The 16069-nt window shown below is 53.0% G+C and overlaps 4 protein-coding genes across 9 annotated transcripts; 3 read left to right on the forward strand and 1 right to left on the reverse strand.

Moving 5' to 3' along the window:
- The first annotated feature begins 685 nt into the window (after window positions 1-685).
- On the forward strand, window positions 686-2766 carry Gpsm3 (G protein signaling modulator 3). Of its 2 annotated transcripts, none has more exons than XM_020169730.2 (4): window positions 686-1131; window positions 1340-1442; window positions 1649-1848; window positions 2067-2766. In XM_020169730.2, exons 1-4 carry the CDS (start codon window positions 1090-1092, stop codon window positions 2202-2204), a joined length of 483 nt encoding a protein of 160 aa, XP_020025319.1. In that variant the 5' UTR covers window positions 686-1089; the 3' UTR covers window positions 2205-2766. The 2 variants fall into 2 exon arrangements, with proteins under 2 accessions (XP_020025319.1, XP_073938603.1); XM_074082502.1 differs by having other exon boundaries at window positions 1101-1131; window positions 1687-1848.
- An 829-nt stretch (window positions 2767-3595) lies between these two features.
- Window positions 3596-7816, forward strand: Pbx2 (PBX homeobox 2). Of its 2 annotated transcripts, none has more exons than XM_020169726.2 (9): window positions 3596-3831; window positions 4705-4778; window positions 4997-5244; window positions 5339-5529; window positions 5709-5844; window positions 5971-6124; window positions 6648-6736; window positions 6848-6934; window positions 7059-7816. In XM_020169726.2, the coding sequence occupies exons 1-9, from the start codon at window positions 3611-3613 to the stop codon at window positions 7149-7151; spliced, it is 1293 nt and encodes a 430-aa protein (XP_020025315.1). In that variant the 5' UTR covers window positions 3596-3610; the 3' UTR covers window positions 7152-7816. The 2 variants fall into 2 exon arrangements, with proteins under 2 accessions (XP_020025315.1, XP_073938599.1); XM_074082498.1 differs by having other exon boundaries at window positions 3799-3876.
- A 1264-nt stretch (window positions 7817-9080) lies between these two features.
- Ager (advanced glycosylation end-product specific receptor) lies at window positions 9081-12069 on the forward strand. Of its 2 annotated transcripts, XM_020169727.2 has the most exons (11): window positions 9081-9239; window positions 9432-9538; window positions 9668-9860; window positions 10033-10097; window positions 10204-10291; window positions 10404-10586; window positions 10728-10855; window positions 11050-11191; window positions 11442-11468; window positions 11594-11717; window positions 11836-12069. In XM_020169727.2, the coding sequence occupies exons 1-11, from the start codon at window positions 9188-9190 to the stop codon at window positions 11930-11932; spliced, it is 1206 nt and encodes a 401-aa protein (XP_020025316.2). In that variant the 5' UTR covers window positions 9081-9187; the 3' UTR covers window positions 11933-12069. The 2 variants fall into 2 exon arrangements, with proteins under 2 accessions (XP_020025316.2, XP_020025318.2); XM_020169729.2 differs by lacking the exon at window positions 11442-11468.
- A 398-nt stretch (window positions 12070-12467) lies between these two features.
- Window positions 12468-14967, reverse strand: Rnf5 (ring finger protein 5). 3 transcript variants are annotated; one of them, XM_074082499.1, is made up of 6 exons: window positions 14627-14960; window positions 13703-13721; window positions 13485-13597; window positions 13325-13379; window positions 13132-13249; window positions 12468-13046 (listed from the first exon to the last, which is right to left on the reverse strand). In XM_074082499.1, the coding sequence occupies exons 1-6, from the start codon at window positions 14764-14766 to the stop codon at window positions 12931-12933; spliced, it is 561 nt and encodes a 186-aa protein (XP_073938600.1). In that variant the 5' UTR covers window positions 14767-14960; the 3' UTR covers window positions 12468-12930. The 3 variants fall into 3 exon arrangements, with proteins under 3 accessions (XP_073938600.1, XP_020025320.1, XP_073938602.1); XM_020169731.2 differs by having other exon boundaries at window positions 12468-13028; window positions 14627-14806; XM_074082501.1 differs by lacking the exon at window positions 13132-13249 and having other exon boundaries at window positions 12468-13028; window positions 14627-14967.
- Between the last annotated feature and the right edge of the window lie 1102 nt (window positions 14968-16069).

A 16069-nucleotide genomic window follows, 5' to 3' on the forward strand; every position in this document is an offset into this window, starting at 1 on the left:
AGAACATCTCGTGTAACCAACCATCTGTTTCAGCCACCTGATTTCACTTTGGTAGTGTTAGGCCTGAGATGTTGGAGGCATGAGGCATTTTGAAAATAATTTATTGAGTATTCCCTCTGTAGCACGTGTTTTTTTAATACTTGCATCAACTGATGTGCTATTAAAATCCCATTTACTCTTCCAAAAACTGAGACATGAGGATTTTTACCTACCCAAGGAGATAGGCACCTCCTTGGTACCTACCAGCCTGGATGATTTCAATCAAAGACCAAGCTAGGCAGATGGTTCTCTCCATTTTCCATTTCTGTATCCTGTATTCGTGACCAAAGAAAAGTTCCACCCTGTCCCTTATCTGCACTAAACTGTGACTTGCCAGAATGAGCCCTGTCCCATTCTCTCACATTTGATGCACATCTCAGCCCCTGAATAGACCTTAAACAGAGGGCACAGATCTTGAGTATTTACTGTGTATTGGACCCAGTGCTAGGAGTGTAATGTAGATTTGAGAACACTACAACCTGAATCTGAGTCCTTGGCTGCCCACTGGATCCATGCCCTTCCCAGTCCCACTAAGTCAGGGAAGATGAGAACGGCCAAATCCTACATCAAGGTCTTAGGGAGGGAAAGGACCTGGTTTGGGGGAGGGAAGATCCTGAAGAGTGAAACCACTTCCTGTGTAGCTAGTTCCGGTGTTGACAGAAAGAGCTGAAGGGGAGGCGGGGGATGGAGGGAGCAAATTCGGGTGTTGGGGGGCTAATAACCCTGGAGAAGAGAAGGCTGGACTCCTTCCCCACTAGGAGCCCCCTCCACTCCTGCAGCTGGACATTTTTCACAGTCTCTCTGTTCCCTGGGTGGGTGGAGAGGTCAAACAAGCTGTTTGGGTGGGAAAAAGAGAATGGAGGAAGTTGACAGAGATGGGCGGGGCCCTTGGGGGGGGCTGACCAGGAACCCAGCTTCCTGCTCAGTACCCAAGCATCCAGCCCCCAGCTCACCCCCACCCCTTTCAGCCCCCACTCCCCTCAGGAACCCAAGGTTCCTTCCCTCCTCCCAAATCCCAGCCACCCCTCCCCTGTTTCTCCCCACCTGGGGATGGAGGCTGAGAGACCCCAAGAAGAAGAGGATGGTGAACAGGTGAGCTGGACTCTGGGTGGGGAGGCTGACAACTGGGAGAGAAGGGAAGTATGAGGATCTGGGGCACAGACATAGTGACAATGCACACAGAAGACTTGGAAAAGCTAGGGCAGGAAGAGAAACACAGGAAATGGGCCACTGGCCTAGACCTCTGCCCACCCTTCCACCTACACTCCCGCTGACTGGAATGCACGTCTCTTGGCATCAGGGACCCCCGCAGGATGAGCAGGGCTGGCCCCCTCTGGACTCTACCACTCGGCCTTGGCGATCTGCTCCTCCATCCCCTCCTCCTCCAGGGACCCGCCACACAGGTACCCCCACCAACCCAGAGAACACGTGACTTTGGTGCCCATGTCCTGACTCCATTACCAAGGCCGGTCCAGTGTGGTCCCCCTACCATCACATCCTCTCTGCTCTAACCCAAAGACCCTGATCACCTCACTGTGTCTCCACCCCTCACTGCGCCTATCTGCCAACTTCTGTGGGTCTCTGAGCCCTCCTTCCCTCCTCTTCCCAGCCCTGGGGCCCCGCTCGGCCTCCCTACTCTCCTTGCAGACTGAGCTACTTCTGGACCTGGTGGCTGAGGCCCAGTCCCGCCGCCTAGAGGAGCAGAGGGCCACCTTCCATGCCCCCCCGAACCCCCCAAGCTTAGCCCCAGCTCCACCCCGGCCTCTTGAGGACAAAGAACAGCTTTACAGCACCATCCTCAGTCATCAGGTGAGACAACCCCAGGAGGCAACACTCAGGCCTCCAGGTCTTAGTCCATTCTCTTTTGGCCTTACCTCTTCTTTCTACCTAGGCATCCACTCTGTTGCCAGCCTCTAGACCCCATCCTTATCACGGGTTTCTTATCTGCTTCCCGCACCAACTCTGGCTCTTCTCAAGCCCCCACCCCCACCCACTATCAATGCTTTCCTCTCCCTCCACTCCTCCAGTGCCAACGAATGGAAGCCCAGCGGTCAGAGCCTCCCCTACCTCCAGGGGGACAGGAGCTCCTGGAGTTGCTGCTGAGAGTTCAGGGTGGGGGTCGAATGGAGGAACAAAGATCACAGCCCCCCACACACACTTGCTGAGACTTGACCCTGCAATCAGCCCCTCCTCCCTCCTAGGGCTCAAAGCTGGGCAGCTCATGGCATGCCCTCAACCCAGCTTAGCAGGGCTACCAACAGAAACTGCAGTATTCGTCACCCTCGACACCTTCCTTGGGAACTGGAGTGGGTGAAAGTGCTCAAATCCTGAGAATAGGCAAGGTAGGATGGTCATTTAATTCCCTCCTCAAGGATGCTGGAGCTTGAAGCAGTAAGAGGACCCCAGCCACCAAACTCAGGCAGTGGCTGGTAGTCTCTATCCTGAGCTGTCAAGCTTCTAGACAGGGCCTGCCTGCCCCTGCGAAGAAAAGGCATATCTCCCAAGGTACTGAGACAGCTCCACCCTCCCTCCCGGTAAGAATGGAGGGTGGGCACTGTGTAAGAGAGATTAAGACACTTCTCCATCCTCTGCGACCAGCATGCCCTAGCCCCAAGGCTGAGGGTCCTAGAAGCTGTGAACGGACCTTTAGCCCTGCCCACCCCCACCTTCTGCTGCTCTGAGTCTGTCTGATGTTTTGGTTGTATAAATAAATGTAATTCCCCTCTGGATTGAAGACTGGTATCTGGTAGGGGGGTAGGGATGAAGGGTAGGAAGATAAGGCCAGAGGCAGCCTCTCTTCCCCAGTCTGGCCAGAGGCCAGCTCCCCTCCCTGGCTGGTTAATTACTGGCTCATTAAGCAGCGGCTGGAGACCTTCCTAATTATCTCCCCCAGCCCCCCTCTCCCGGTTTTAATTAAGTAGAGCAGGGAGGGGAGTCATTAGGACAAGAAATATGAACTCAGCTGTCTGTGAACCCAGGCATTCCAGCGGCCAGAGTCCACATCACCTAGATCTCGGATTCAGAACCCAAGTGGCAGGCCGCCCAGCCCCTGCCTTCCCCCCCATGTCCCCCACTCCGTCCAAGGCCACCGAGGCCCAGCCCCGGGGCCTGCCCATATTTTCCCCGACCGACCAGACTCCTCCCCTCGTCCCTCTCCCCTCCTCCACTCGGTCTCAGTTCCTCTGTTTCTGTGTCTCTCTCTCCGCCCCCGACTCCTCCCTATTCCTCCTCTCTTCTCCCCTCCTCTTCCTCCCCGGCTCCCCTCCCCCAGCCTCCCTCCCTTGCTCCCCCCTCTCCCTCCTCCCTCTCGCACACACACCCCCGCTTGGGCCTCCTCTCTCTCTCCGGCTCCATTTTCTCCGCCGCCGGGGGCCGGGGTCTCCTGTGGGGGGCCCAGCCGGTTCCCCAGGTCTCCCTTCAGTGCCGGGGTGAACCCCGAGGGAGCCGGGAGGGGGGGAGACGGGCGGGGGCTGGGGCGGAGGGAGCAGCGGCCCCAGCGAGTTTGGGGGGGAAGTAACCAGGCGGGGGGAGGGGCGGAGCAGGGAGGGGGCCTCAGGGCCCCCCCCCAGCTATGGACGAGCGGCTGCTGGGGCCGCCCCCTCCAGGCGGGGGCAGGGGGGGCCTGGGATTGGTGGGTGGGGAGCCTGGGGGCCCTGGCGAGCCTCCCGGTGGCGGAGACCCCGGAGGGGGGAGCGGGGGGGTCCCGGGAGGCCGAGGGAAGCAAGACATCGGGGACATTCTGCAGCAGATAATGACCATCACCGACCAGAGCCTGGACGAGGCCCAGGCCAAGTGAGTGCCCCCATCCCGGGACCCCACACAGACCCACAGAACCTGGTACACAAGCTCTTGAGTCTTTTGGGAGTCCCCCCCTGCCAATTCCAGGGCCCTCTCAGGATCCCACCGCTCTTCTCTCTCCTTAGTCAGGGAGTCTGGTGGTGATCCCTCTCAAACCTCCCTTCACCCACAGACCCTGAAACCTCCACAGAGCGAACCCTAGGTGGTCTCCCTCCCCTGCTAACCTTTTACTGACCCCTACAATCTTCTGGATCAGCCCCATCTCCAGAGCCCTTTTCTGGCTCTCAGACTTAGAAACTGTTCTTGAGCGGTGCTGTATTCTCTCCTACCTCTCCACCCAGCCCACCCCATTCTCCTTAGATCTGGGACCTTACACCCTTTCCCTGAGGTCCTAATACACCCATGGCCCTGGCCTCCAAGGGTCTTCACATACCCTTGTGCCTGCCCAGCCCCAGGACCTGTCCAAATGCCTGTAGTGAACTCCTCATTTAGCTGAGCATCACCAACCCTCTGCCTCCTCAAACTTTTGACTCTTCTTCATCTCAGCTTCCATCTCTCTTCTGAAACCTACCTAGTCACCCTCATTTCTCCAGTCATCCCCAAATTCCTCCTCCATACCTTTCCTGGGCCATCTCCCAAAGCCCCCAGCCCACCCACGGTTTCTGCTGCCTGCATCTTCCTTCTGTTTTCCTGAAACCCAGCAGCTTCCCATACTATGGGAGCTGATCTACTCCAGTCCATCCCAAACCTCTTTTCTCCCTCAGCAGATTATCCCCCTCCCTCCTCACTCCCAGTCTCTCTTGGTCCTACAGCTCTGTTTCTCTAGTTCCTGAACTTTTTTCTTTCCCCACTCCCATTCCTCCCAAGGAAACACGCCCTAAACTGTCACCGAATGAAGCCAGCTCTCTTTAGTGTCCTGTGTGAAATCAAGGAAAAAACCGGTACGTGGGTTCCTCTCTGATCCTCAACTCTGGGGACAAAACTGTTTACTGTAGGGCAAAGAGTTTGACAACTTGGGGCTGTGAGGAAAGTGGGGACCCAGGGAGGTGACGAAGAGGGACCAGGGAAGGAACCAAAGTCTGGAAACGTGGGTCTCCAGGAGCTCTGAGCGCTGGGTGAGGAGTCCCTGGGGCCCTAAGTACACTTGCCTGCATGCTAGGCCTCAGCATTCGAAGCTCCCAAGAGGAGGAGCCAGTGGACCCACAGTTGATGCGCTTGGACAACATGCTTCTGGCAGAGGGTGTGGCTGGGCCTGAGAAGGGGGGAGGCTCAGCAGCAGCAGCTGCAGCCGCAGCAGCCTCTGGGGGTGGCGTGTCCCCGGACAACTCCATTGAACACTCAGACTATCGCAGCAAGCTTGCCCAAATTCGCCACATCTACCACTCAGAGCTGGAGAAGTATGAGCAGGTGAGGAGAGGAGGCTGAGGCGGGTGGAGGCTCTTCAGAGGGAATCCCAAAACCAAAGGTCTCCTCATCACCAGCCCACCTGCCCCCGCTGCAGGCATGTAACGAGTTCACAACCCATGTCATGAACCTGCTGAGGGAACAGAGCCGTACAAGGCCTGTGGCCCCCAAGGAGATGGAACGAATGGTGAGCATCATCCATCGAAAGTTCAGCGCCATCCAGATGCAGCTCAAGCAAAGCACCTGTGAGGCTGTCATGATCCTACGTTCCCGCTTCCTGGATGCCAGGTGGGGGCTCTGGTACCCTAGCTGGCCCCCAGCACCAGTCTGCTTATTTCTTTCCAAGACCCTAGAATGCCATGTTGTACAACACGGTACTCCGACAGTAGTACCTCCTGGAGTTATGCAACATGACAGCCCTGCTAAGATACCATTATGCTCCTCACACCCTTCTCCCTGCTCTGTAGACGAAAACGCCGAAACTTCAGCAAACAGGCCACTGAGGTCCTAAATGAGTATTTCTACTCCCATCTGAGTAATCCATATCCTAGTGAAGAGGCTAAGGAGGAGCTCGCCAAGAAGTGTGGCATCACCGTCTCTCAGGTATTGTGAGACCGTCTCTCAGGTACTGGGGAGAAAGAGTTTGGGGGCAAAAAGCTGTCAGCTATTCATTAAGGGGTTTCAGAGGGAAAAGTTTCCACCTGACCCTCTGTGCCCAACACCCTGCAGGTCTCCAATTGGTTTGGCAACAAGCGGATTCGCTATAAGAAAAATATTGGAAAGTTCCAAGAGGAAGCAAACATCTATGCTGTCAAGACAGCCGTATCAGTTGCCCAGGGGGGCCACAGCCGCACCAGCTCCCCGACACCCCCTTCCTCTGCAGGTGGAGCCCACTGCCACCCTGGCTAGCTGTTCTGTATACTTCCTGTTTTTGTTCCCGCTTCCTGTCTAGGCAGGATTATAGCAAAAGGGGACTTTTGAGGGTTAAAGGGACCAAGCTGAGATAGGATGGATGATAATGTCAGGGACAGAGGTCACTCCAGTAAAGTTACTTCTGCCTTTCTCTCAATGAATGGCCAGGGGAGGCTCTGGAAAAACCTGCTCTGATTGTGGGAATGTTGTTTTGGGCTTGGTTTGGTTTGGTTTTTTGATACAGAATCTTACTATGTAGTCCAGGCTCGTCTGGAACTCCTGATTTCCCTACCTCAGCCTCCCCCGGTGTGTGATTACAGATGTGTACCACCATGTCTGGCTGGGAATGTTGTTTTGTGGGTAATTTGTGTGTAGCCCACTTAATATCCCCACAGAGCTAGCCTAGAGAGCTTTCTAGAACCTGAGAATTGTGTACATCTGCCATCACAAGCTCCCTTGTACTCTTCCTTAATTTGTTCTCTTGTTTCCTCAAGGCTCTGGTGGCTCTTTCAGTCTCTCAGGATCTGGAGACATGTTTCTGGGGATGCCCGGCCTCAATGGAGATTCCTATTCTGCTTCCCAGGTCAGGTGCCCCATCTCCTGACTTTCCAAACTCCACCCTCCCCCTGCCCCCCACCCTTAAGATACTAGACCTTTTCTGAGGCTTCTGTCATGCGTTCCTTGTGGCCTGCAGGTGGAAACACTCCGACACTCAATGGGGCCAGGGGGCTACGGGGATAACCTTGGAGGAGGCCAGATGTACAGTCCTCGGGAAATGAGAGTGAGTGGTTCCTGAAGCCCCGTGGTCTCTAGTTCCAAGACAGGAGAGTCTTTTTTCCCTAGCACTGTTGCTTACACAGGGTTTCCCGGGGCCCTACTCCTACTGTTTCTCTCCCTTTTTCCAGGCAAATGGCAGCTGGCAGGAGGCTGTGACCCCATCCTCAGTGACATCCCCGACAGAGGGACCAGGGAGTGTTCACTCCGACACCTCCAACTGATCTCACCCCTCAGGGTCACAGGAGTGGGGGCTCCCACAAGGCAACTCTTGAAGAGGACACAGGCTTCCAGAGGACAAACCCCAAAACAGGAGAAGCACAAAACAGAGGGGTGAATGGGATCATCCCTTCTCCAACTAGACTCAGTGCTGAGGGTGCTGACTATATGGCAGGGAGAACGGGGCCCCTAAGGGGAGAGTGGGGTCTTTCTTTCCTTCTTTCAGTCTTTTTTTTTTTTTCTGTCCCATTCTCTCTCACACACACAGAAAAACAGACACCTATTTCTCAGACCACTTTTTCTCACATCTCTCCCCCCACACACATACACACACACAACTATTCTGTTTGTCTCTCTGGGTTCCCCCACTTTCCCTTCCCCACCCCACTTAAATGCTCTGGAATCTGGAGACGTCAGCCCTGCCCAACCCAGAGATGCCAAAAATGGGGACTCGACTTCTGGACAAGAGGACATGGGCCACGCCCCCTGTGCATCCCCACCCCTGGCCCCTCCAGACGGCTTTATTACCTCATATGCAGCTCATCTTAAACCAATAGAATCGCTCGGTGGACGAGAGTGTCTGACTCAGATATCTACCTCGGAGGGAGTTTCTGCTACTTAAGGGAATTGTTGACTGGGCTTTGGGGTTGAACCTTTTTTTTTTTTTTTTTTTAAAGAAAAACCCTGGGATACTTTTTTTGATTTTCTTATTGTTAATTTTTAATTTAGTTTGTGGAATTAGGTGGTTGTTGGTTTTTGGTTTTGTTTGTTGTTTTATTGTATATAAACATACTGATTTTTTTTTTTTAATTTCTTGCTTTCCCATATTAGAGGTGATAGCCAAAGGGATCCTAGTAAGAGAAAGGGAACAACCAGAACTAGTAAAGAGGCCCACCTGGCTCTGGGCCTACCCATCAAAAAGTTAGTTTTGCAGGACAACAACTCCCCTGCTTTGCCCCCCTCCAGTCACTTAGATGGTTCTTTGTGCAGTCAAGTTTTTGCTGCATTTGGTGTGGAGGCATAGTGGCTTGCCCTGAAGACCACCTGTCCCCCCCCTTCCCATAACTCTTGGGAAGAGCTGGATTCAGAAATTTTGGAAGAGCTCAAGGATGCCACCTTCTCTGTGTGATACATCTTTAAATTTTTTAAAAAACTATTTGCAGATTGGAGGAGAATGAATGGGGAGGGGGTTCTTGCCAAATATGTTAAATATAGGTTAGATGCTTATGTATGTGTCTCCCTCAGTTTCCCCAAAAATAAGGTCTTTTTTTTTTCCTCACACCAAAATCAAGGGGGTGGGGAGAGAAGTTGCAAAAAGTCAGGTATTGAGGAAGATAAAAAGTCTCATCCTCAGCCCTCAACCCTTATATCTGATCCCCACAAACATCCTCAGGATTTTACAAGACTGTCAGAGTGGTGACCCCCTCCCAACAGAGATCCAGGCAGGACTGGGGAGACAGGTTGGGAGTGATGGGTGGGGGAGGGGGGAGGCATGGGCCAGGGGCAGTTCTCTCCTCACTTGTAAACTTGTAGTTTCACAAAGAAAAAAAAAAACAACGCAGTTTTAAATAAAGGAATTTCTTTTTTCCCTGGGTTGAGAATTTTTTTTTCAAAAAACATGAAACACTAGAAATCTTTTTCTCTGAAAGCCCCAATAGGTTTCTACCCTGTCCTACAGCCTTATCATCACTGCAAGGCCTCATATCCACCCCTGGTGACAACACCCTGCCCTAAATCCTAGCAACCCTACCTAATCAAGATGGGGCTCCAGGCAGCCCTGTGCGGGATTAATGGAATACAGTGGGGGACTCAGAAGGAATGAGACCCTAGAAAGTGTACTTCCCTACCCCCAGGTGAGTGGCAGTGCCCAGAGGTGGGGTGAGATTGCTTCTCCTAGCACCTGAAGGACTCTTGTCCAGGAGGCATGAATTCCTGGCATTCCCTGTGACTGACAATAGTAGAAGGGGACAAGCCCCACCTAGGGTAGTAGCCACATCAGGGAAAGGGGCAGACGGAGCCAGGAGCCTGGGAAGGAAACAGGATGGCAGCTGGGGCAGCGGCTGGAGTCTGGGTGCTGGTCCTTGGTCTGTGGGGTGAGCTACTCCCCAGCCCTGCTGATCCTCCCTGCAGAAAGCACTCTGCCCCCAAAATCCCCAGAACCCCCCCACACCCCATCTCCCAGAATTTTTTCCTAGAACCTGGCTGCTGCTTTTCAAGTTCTCACACCCACCCTGTACTAATTTCATTAGCTCCCATCTTCCCTCTACCACTATATTGTCTCCCAGGGGCAGTAGTAGGCAGTCAAAACATCACAGTCCGGATCGGGGAGCCACTGGTACTGAACTGTAAGGGGGCCCCCAAGAAACAACCCCAGCACCTGGAATGGAAGCTGGTAAGCTGGACTTCTTGTCACAGCCTCCCAAATTAAGGAGAGACCTGTGATGATGCCCACCACCACCCTGCCTGATCCATTCTTTCCCAGAGGACTTGCACTGTTAAGACCTTTCTCCTCTGTCTCCAGAACACAGGACGGACAGAAGCTTGGAAGGTCCTGTCTCCCCAGGGAGGCCCCTGGGATAGTGTGGCTCGAGTCCTCCCCAATGGCTCCCTCCTCCTTCCAGCTGTTGGGGTCCATGATGAGGGGACCTTCCGGTGCCGGGTAACGAACAGGCATGGAAAGGAGACCAAGTCCAACTACCGGGTCCAAGTCTACCGTAAGGATTCTAGGGCCTTGGCTAGGGCCCACTTCTCATCTGAGAAAAAACATTAACTCCTGAGCCCTTCACTGGGTGTGTGAGGACCTGACTTCCACTGCTCCCATTCCCACACCCAGCCTGTGAGAATCTTCAAAGCTGCAGCCTCTGATTGGATTTCTCCCTCCTTCAGAAATTCCTCGGAAGCCAGAAATTGTAGATCCTGCCTCTGAACTCACAGCTGGTATCCCCAATAAGGTAGTGGAAAACAGCGGGAGAGGTCAAAAGTGGTCTTGTGAATATGTCTGTGTGCCTGTGTATCATCTTGCATTTTCAAAGGTTGAGGTCATCACTCTTTCCTCAGGTGGGGACATGTACGTCTGAGGGAGGCTACCCCGCAGGGTCTCTTAGCTGGCACTTGGATGGGAAACCCCTGATTCCTGATGGAAAAGGTGAGTCGCATGGTGCACTGCCCCCCCCTTCCCCACCCCCCACCAGCTGCTTCTTCCTGATCTTGCTCCCACACCCACCTACGTATCTTATCTTGTCTTTCCCTTACGACAGGAGTGTCTGTGAAAGAAGAGACCAGGAGACACCCTGAGACAGGGCTCTTTACACTCCAGTCAGAACTGATAGTGACCCTGGCCCAGGGAGAAGCTGCCCGCCCCACCTTCTCTTGTAGCTTCAGTCCAGGCCTTCCCCGGTACCGAACCTTGAACACAGCCCCCATCCAACCCAATGTCAAGGGTAAGCACTGAAGTAAAGAGGACCCCAAGTTCAGATGAACACATTCTGGAAGTATAGACCTTGGGGAGGCACAGGCAAGCCCATGGCCACCAGAGCCACTCCCAGGTATAATGATCAACCTCCAGCCCTTCCCACTCCCAGAGCCTGTGCCTCTGGAAGTCCAACTGCTGGTGGAGCCAGAAGGTGGAGCAGTAGCTCTCAGTGGGACTGTGACCTTGACCTGTGAAGCCCCTGCCAAGCCGCCTCCTCAGATCCACTGGATAAAAGATGTGAGTGACCTAGAGGGGTTGGGAAGTAGGGAAAACCATAACTGGTAACTGGAAGGGCAGAGGTCTAATAAAGGTAGAGGCAGGTAAGGCGCTAAAATGGAAGACAGGGTATCTCAGAATGTGTAGACAAAGATAAGAGTATGGGATGTTTAGATGGATTTTATAATAGTTTCCTGTCTCCCTTCCCCCACCAGGGTATGCCCTTGCCCCTTCCCCCCAGCCCTGTGCTACTCCTTCCTGAGGTAGGGCCTGAGGATGAGGGGACCTACAGCTGTGTGGCCACTCACCCCAGTCACAGGCCTAGGGAAAGCCCTGCTGTCAGCATCAGCATCATAGGTAAGACCCCTCCCCAAATCCAGGGACCCTGGGGGGGAAAGGGATGCAGAAGGCTCCATCTCCCTTGGCAAGATCCACCCTACCCCTCTCTCAGTGCACCCACATCCAGGCCTCCTCTGTCTCACCCAAATCCTGCCAAGAGAGCAGCCCAACCTTTCCCCAGTGAACTGAAGGAAGACTACAGTGGGGCTCCCACCATACAGCTCTCTCCCAACTTAAGCCTTTCTTTTTGACTTGTTCTGTCTCCCAGAAACAGGTGAAGAGGGACCACCTGCAGGTAAGGGATTGGATTAAAGTCAGAGAAAAACAGATAGCCCCACCACGTGACTGGGGGTATGGTAAACAAGAAAGGAACTGTGAGTGGTGGGGCTGTGCCCTCACTTTTCTGAAATCTCCCTACAGGCTCTGTGGGAGGGTCAGGGCTGGGAACTCTAGCCCTGGCCCTGGGGATCCTGGGAGGCCTGGGAATAGCTGCCCTGCTCACTGGGGCCATCATGTGGCGAAAACGGCACCAGGGAGAGGAGAGGTGAGTGAAGAAAGACACCTGACATGGGGCTTCCAGGCAGCAGGTGAGGGGTATGAGGGTAGGGGATGATGGAATGCTGGGAACCATGTGCAGAATTTTTCCCAATCCTCCTCCTCAGGAAGGTTCCAGACAACCAAGAGGAGGAGGAGGAGCGCACAGAGCTTAATCAGTCAGAGGAGCCTGAGGCAGCAGAAAGTGGGGCAGGAAGGCCTTAAAGAACCCCAACAAAGACCATGTCCATCAGCTCCTTCACACTGTGCTGGCTCCAGACCAGCTCTCCCCTGTACAATGTCTTCCCCACCTTGCCACACTTTCTTCCACACAAACCATGCTAAGTAAACACTTGACACAAGTGCTCTATGAATGTTTTGTGTGTGTGTGACCACCTCACCCCTGCTTTTGTGTGTGTGTGTGTGTGTGTGTGTGTGTGTGTGGTACTGGGGTTTGAACTCAGGGCCTCCACCTTTAACCACTCTCAGTCCTTTTTTGTGATGGGTTTTTTTCAAGATAGGGTCTTACAAACTATTTGCCTGGGCTGGATCAGGAGGATCTCTGCCTCCTGAGTAGCTAGGCTTACAGGTGTGAACCACAGGCACCTGGCACTTTTTTTTGTCTTTTTTTTTTTTTTTTTGAACATCTATTCCAGTTCAAGAGAAGACCCTCCTGTCCTGGGAGAGAGGAAGGGAGGGAAGAAGGGAGAGAGGAAGGAAGAAAGGGAGGGAGGGAGAACTTAGGAAGAATTCCCATCAATACATTTCACCTTTTTTATTGAATTTATAATAAAGGAGGTAGTGAGGGGTGGGGAGTTAATTAGAGTCAGACCCATATTAAACACGGGGGAGAGGAAAATTAAATTAAATCGACAAGAGGAGGAGTGGGGGAGAGCAGAGTAAGCCTTGCCCACCTTTCAACATCAAATCACGAAATTGGGGGAAAGCAAAGGATTAGGAGAGGAGAGAAATGGACACTGTCTTCAGTCTGTCCTTCCCCAGAACTGGGAGTTACCCAGCAAGAATTCAGAGCAGCGGGCTCTCCCATCCTATGCACAGATGTGTCTCCTCCCCATGCCCTTCAGAAGAGTGGCTAGGGTTGGCTAAGTTAGCCAACAAAAATGGAGGGGTCATGGAGGGGGTGTCCAGAATAAGGAAGGGTCTGCAGGAACCCCCAATACTGATTCTCCTCTTGTTGGAGATGGGCAGGAAGGAGATATAGCTCAAATACTGAGCAGCCAGAAAAAGAAGAAGATGGCAAGAAATAGGAAGAGGGAATCCTGCCAGCTGGAGGCCGGGTGACCCTGTCCCAGATCCACACCTGTAGGAGAAAGAAAAGCTATGGAAGTACAATGCTGGTGGGCCAGAAGGAGACCTAGGGGATTGAGAGGGCTCCCTGGTAGGAACTAAGGGAAGACTCTTACCTGCACCCCTGCGGAAAGGCTCGTGGGTATTGAAGACAGTGGTGAAAAAGCCAAAGGGAAAAGCACCAACACCAAATGAGAAGTGAAAACCCCCGGTATCACCAAATGGCTGGAATCCCTAGGGAGGTGGAAAAAGTCAGGGGAACAGAACACCTTTGGCAAGGAAGGAATGCTATTGGACAAGAAAACTCACCCCTCTACTCTCTGGAGCTGGTCGCTGGCCCTGGGGGCGGGGTGGAGTTTTCAATCTGAGAGAGAAGAAAGAGACTATCAACAGGGAATCTCTACTCTGACACACATCTTCCCTGGGCAGAAGCCTCAATCTTCCCTTGATACCACCTCCAGTATCTCACCTGGGATCCTGGGGCTTCTGGCTCCCTCGTCCATAAAGAGGGACAACTTTATCTCTGCTGATGCCAGCTTTACACACAGGACATTCTTGCCGGTCTGGTCGTGTCTCCAGCCACTGGGGGGTAGAGGGAGAGAGAAAAATGAAGTGGTTTCAAGTACAAGGAGGATCTTTTAGTTCCTCAGACCTCCCCATGTCCTTCTTTATCTCCTCAATACGCACCTGATGAAGACAGGGCCAGCTGGATGGGGGAAAAAGAAAAAAGTCAAAATAGTTACAGAAAAGAGTCACAGACCCCAGACTTAGCAGAATCCCATCTCACCCTCTTCCCAGGTATTACCTACTAGTTCTTTTCATATTTTCTGCAACTTCTACCATGCCAGCTAACTGAGCCTTCCTCCTTCTCTGATTTTACAACATCTAGAGTTCCTTCCATCTTCAACACTCAATCCTCTCCCAACACACACACACACACACACACACACACACACACACACACACATCCCCTCTCTTCTCTGCCTTCAATTTCCAATTCTCTTCAACACATCTCTTTCCAGGTCTTCTTTTTCAGCAGTTCTTTCCCCCATCCATTCAGCTCAAACCCCCTTTACTAGGCATTCTCTCACTACTTTTCCTCTCGTTTTCAAGCTCATTAAAGTCTTTCATTTCCACGACTCTTGAACCTCTTAATCCTACCGATCCACAATGCCCTTATGGTTTGTCATACCACCCCCTCCCACATTTCATCTAAATGTGGGCCCATATATTCCCTGAGTCAACAATTCAAGTGATACGTACCTTCCCTAGCCTTTGATTCTCATCCATTTCTACCTGTACAGCTAAGAAAATCTAACTTCCCTGGGGTAAGGTAGCTCACCTGTACAGAAGTGCAGTGCCCCTCCATTTCCCGTCCCACCTCCTCCTTATAACACAGCACACACGCACTAGCTCCTAATTTGTAAAACCCTCCTTTCCAGAGATCTCATCTAATCTACTCGCACAAACCAGATTAAGACGTGAGACCCCTCCTCAGGCCTCACGTGGGGGTGTAACCTCCGATTATCTATATGGTTATGCTCCCCGCTCCCGGCCTCCTCAGTATAGGGATGAGCCCCACCACCTTCTACTCCCGTCCCAGATTCTCACCAATACAGGTGGCCACACACACTGACCACAGCTTCCCGAGCGGTCTCCAAACATATATTACATTCGAAGGTCGCGCCCGCCCCGCCCCGCTCGCGGTTTGGCCCTTCAGGGCCCCCGTCCTCCTCCTCCGCAGCTGCCATGGCCGGTTCTGTTTCGCCCCCCACGTACCCCAGTCCCCCCAAACACACACACGCCCCAACAAATGAGAAACCGCCTCCTGCCCACGATCGTTGGGCAGACTTCAAGGTTTTCTAATCACTATTGGTCTGAGTGACTGCCGATCACACAGGATTCAAAAGAAAGGATTGGTCCAAAGGGTAGGGGCGGATAGGGTTTGTGCGCTCCTGCCCTCGCACAATGATTATTGGCTGACACAGTCACAGATTGGTAACAACTCGCTATTCCCGGTGTTATCGCCCGGCCAGAAAGGCTTTTATTCGTCTGTGTGGATGCCAGTCATAGCCAAAGCCCAGAGTAATTGGCTCAGGTCATATAGATCTCGCCCACTATCAGCCTCTTTCTTTCCTTCACTTCCGCTTTCAATGAATGTCCGGGTTCGTATTGGACTTTGGAGCGTATGGCTCCAAAGCAAGTGATTGGCTGGAACTCCACGGAATACGGTGGCGAGGTGAAATACGCTTGCGCAGCAGGAGATGGGACAAGACCGGCCAATCTTATCAGGGTTGAGCCGTCTCTGGTCCCACCCCTTCAGCTCTAACTTGTCGCCATGGTGACTGCTCTGCAATTGGCAAGGCTTGCAATTCAAAGGCCTTGGCCCCGCCCCATCCGGGTCCTTTGGCTGTGGACTCTCAAGACTGATTGGGCCCTTTCCTTCGCCCCGGATTGGCCGAGACCCGGAAAGACGGCGCAGAGCTCAAAAAAGAGGGCAAAAATTGTAGGGTCTCAGGGTTCAAAATGGCTCCGGCCTTCTTGGGTGACGTAGAGGGCAGAATTTGGGTCCGCCACTCCCTCTTAATGAAAAAGGAAGCAGAACCGGGATTAGCCCGACGTTTGGATGGTGCGAACATCGATCTGCGGCGCTGGTGTTAACCCAACTCCCTCAGCTGGACGATTCAGCACCCCCCTCTTTAGGTGATTTACAGAGCAGAACTGAGCTAAAGGCCCACCCCTCTTTAATGTGAAAGAGCATAACAGAATCGACCTCAACTCCGTCTCAAACCTTAAAAGCAGAAAAGGTCTGGTCCCACTCATTTATGAGTGGGTGCAGAAGGGACAAAGCCCGCCCCTTTTGGTAATTTGCCCAGCCGAACTGGGGTCTTCCCGGCTGGATCCTTGAGAGCTTGGGCTTTAGCCCTAGGAACAGAACTAGGTAACAGTCCTCCCACTACCAATGTTCTTTACATCCTTTTCACCAGGGCGTGTAAACTCATGCAGGCCAAAGGTGTGCCTCGGGGTGGGAGGCTGACAAAAAATTCAGCAACA

The sequence above is a fragment of the Castor canadensis genome, chromosome 8 (assembly GCF_047511655.1).
Source record: "Castor canadensis chromosome 8, mCasCan1.hap1v2, whole genome shotgun sequence".
Taxonomy (NCBI): domain Eukaryota; kingdom Metazoa; phylum Chordata; class Mammalia; order Rodentia; family Castoridae; genus Castor; species Castor canadensis.

Bases quoted from the DNA above. Each gene is read 5' to 3' on its own strand.
- Gpsm3 (XM_020169730.2), top strand. From the start codon at position 1,090: ATGGAGGCTGAGAGACCCCAAGAAGAAGAGGATGGTGAACAG. The intron at 1,132-1,339 runs GTGAGCTGGACT...TCTTGGCATCAG, and splicing joins AAGAAGAGGATGGTGAACAG to GGACCCCCGCAGGATGAGCA. The intron at 1,443-1,648 runs GTACCCCCACCA...TCCTCTTCCCAG, and splicing joins TCCAGGGACCCGCCACACAG to CCCTGGGGCCCCGCTCGGCC.
- Pbx2 (XM_020169726.2), top strand. From the start codon at position 3,611: ATGGACGAGCGGCTGCTGGGGCCGCCCCCTCCAGGCGGGGGCAGGGGG. The intron at 5,530-5,708 runs GTGGGGGCTCTG...CCTGCTCTGTAG, and splicing joins TCCCGCTTCCTGGATGCCAG to ACGAAAACGCCGAAACTTCA. The intron at 6,935-7,058 runs GTGAGTGGTTCC...CCCTTTTTCCAG, and splicing joins ACAGTCCTCGGGAAATGAGA to GCAAATGGCAGCTGGCAGGA.
- Ager (XM_020169727.2), top strand. From the start codon at position 9,188: ATGGCAGCTGGGGCAGCGGCTGGAGTCTGGGTGCTGGTCCTTGGTCTG. The intron at 9,240-9,431 runs GTGAGCTACTCC...ATTGTCTCCCAG, and splicing joins GCTGGTCCTTGGTCTGTGGG to GGGCAGTAGTAGGCAGTCAA. The intron at 11,469-11,593 runs GTAAGGGATTGG...ATCTCCCTACAG, and splicing joins TGAAGAGGGACCACCTGCAG to GCTCTGTGGGAGGGTCAGGG.
- Rnf5 (XM_074082499.1), bottom strand. From the start codon at position 14,766: ATGGCAGCTGCGGAGGAGGAGGACGGGGGCCCTGAAGGGCCAAACCGC. The intron at 13,380-13,484 runs GTGAGATACTGG...CTTCTCTCTCAG, and splicing joins CAGAAGCCCCAGGATCCCAG to ATTGAAAACTCCACCCCGCC. The intron at 13,250-13,324 runs GTGAGTTTTCTT...CCACCTCCCTAG, and splicing joins CAGCTCCAGAGAGTAGAGGG to GGATTCCAGCCATTTGGTGA.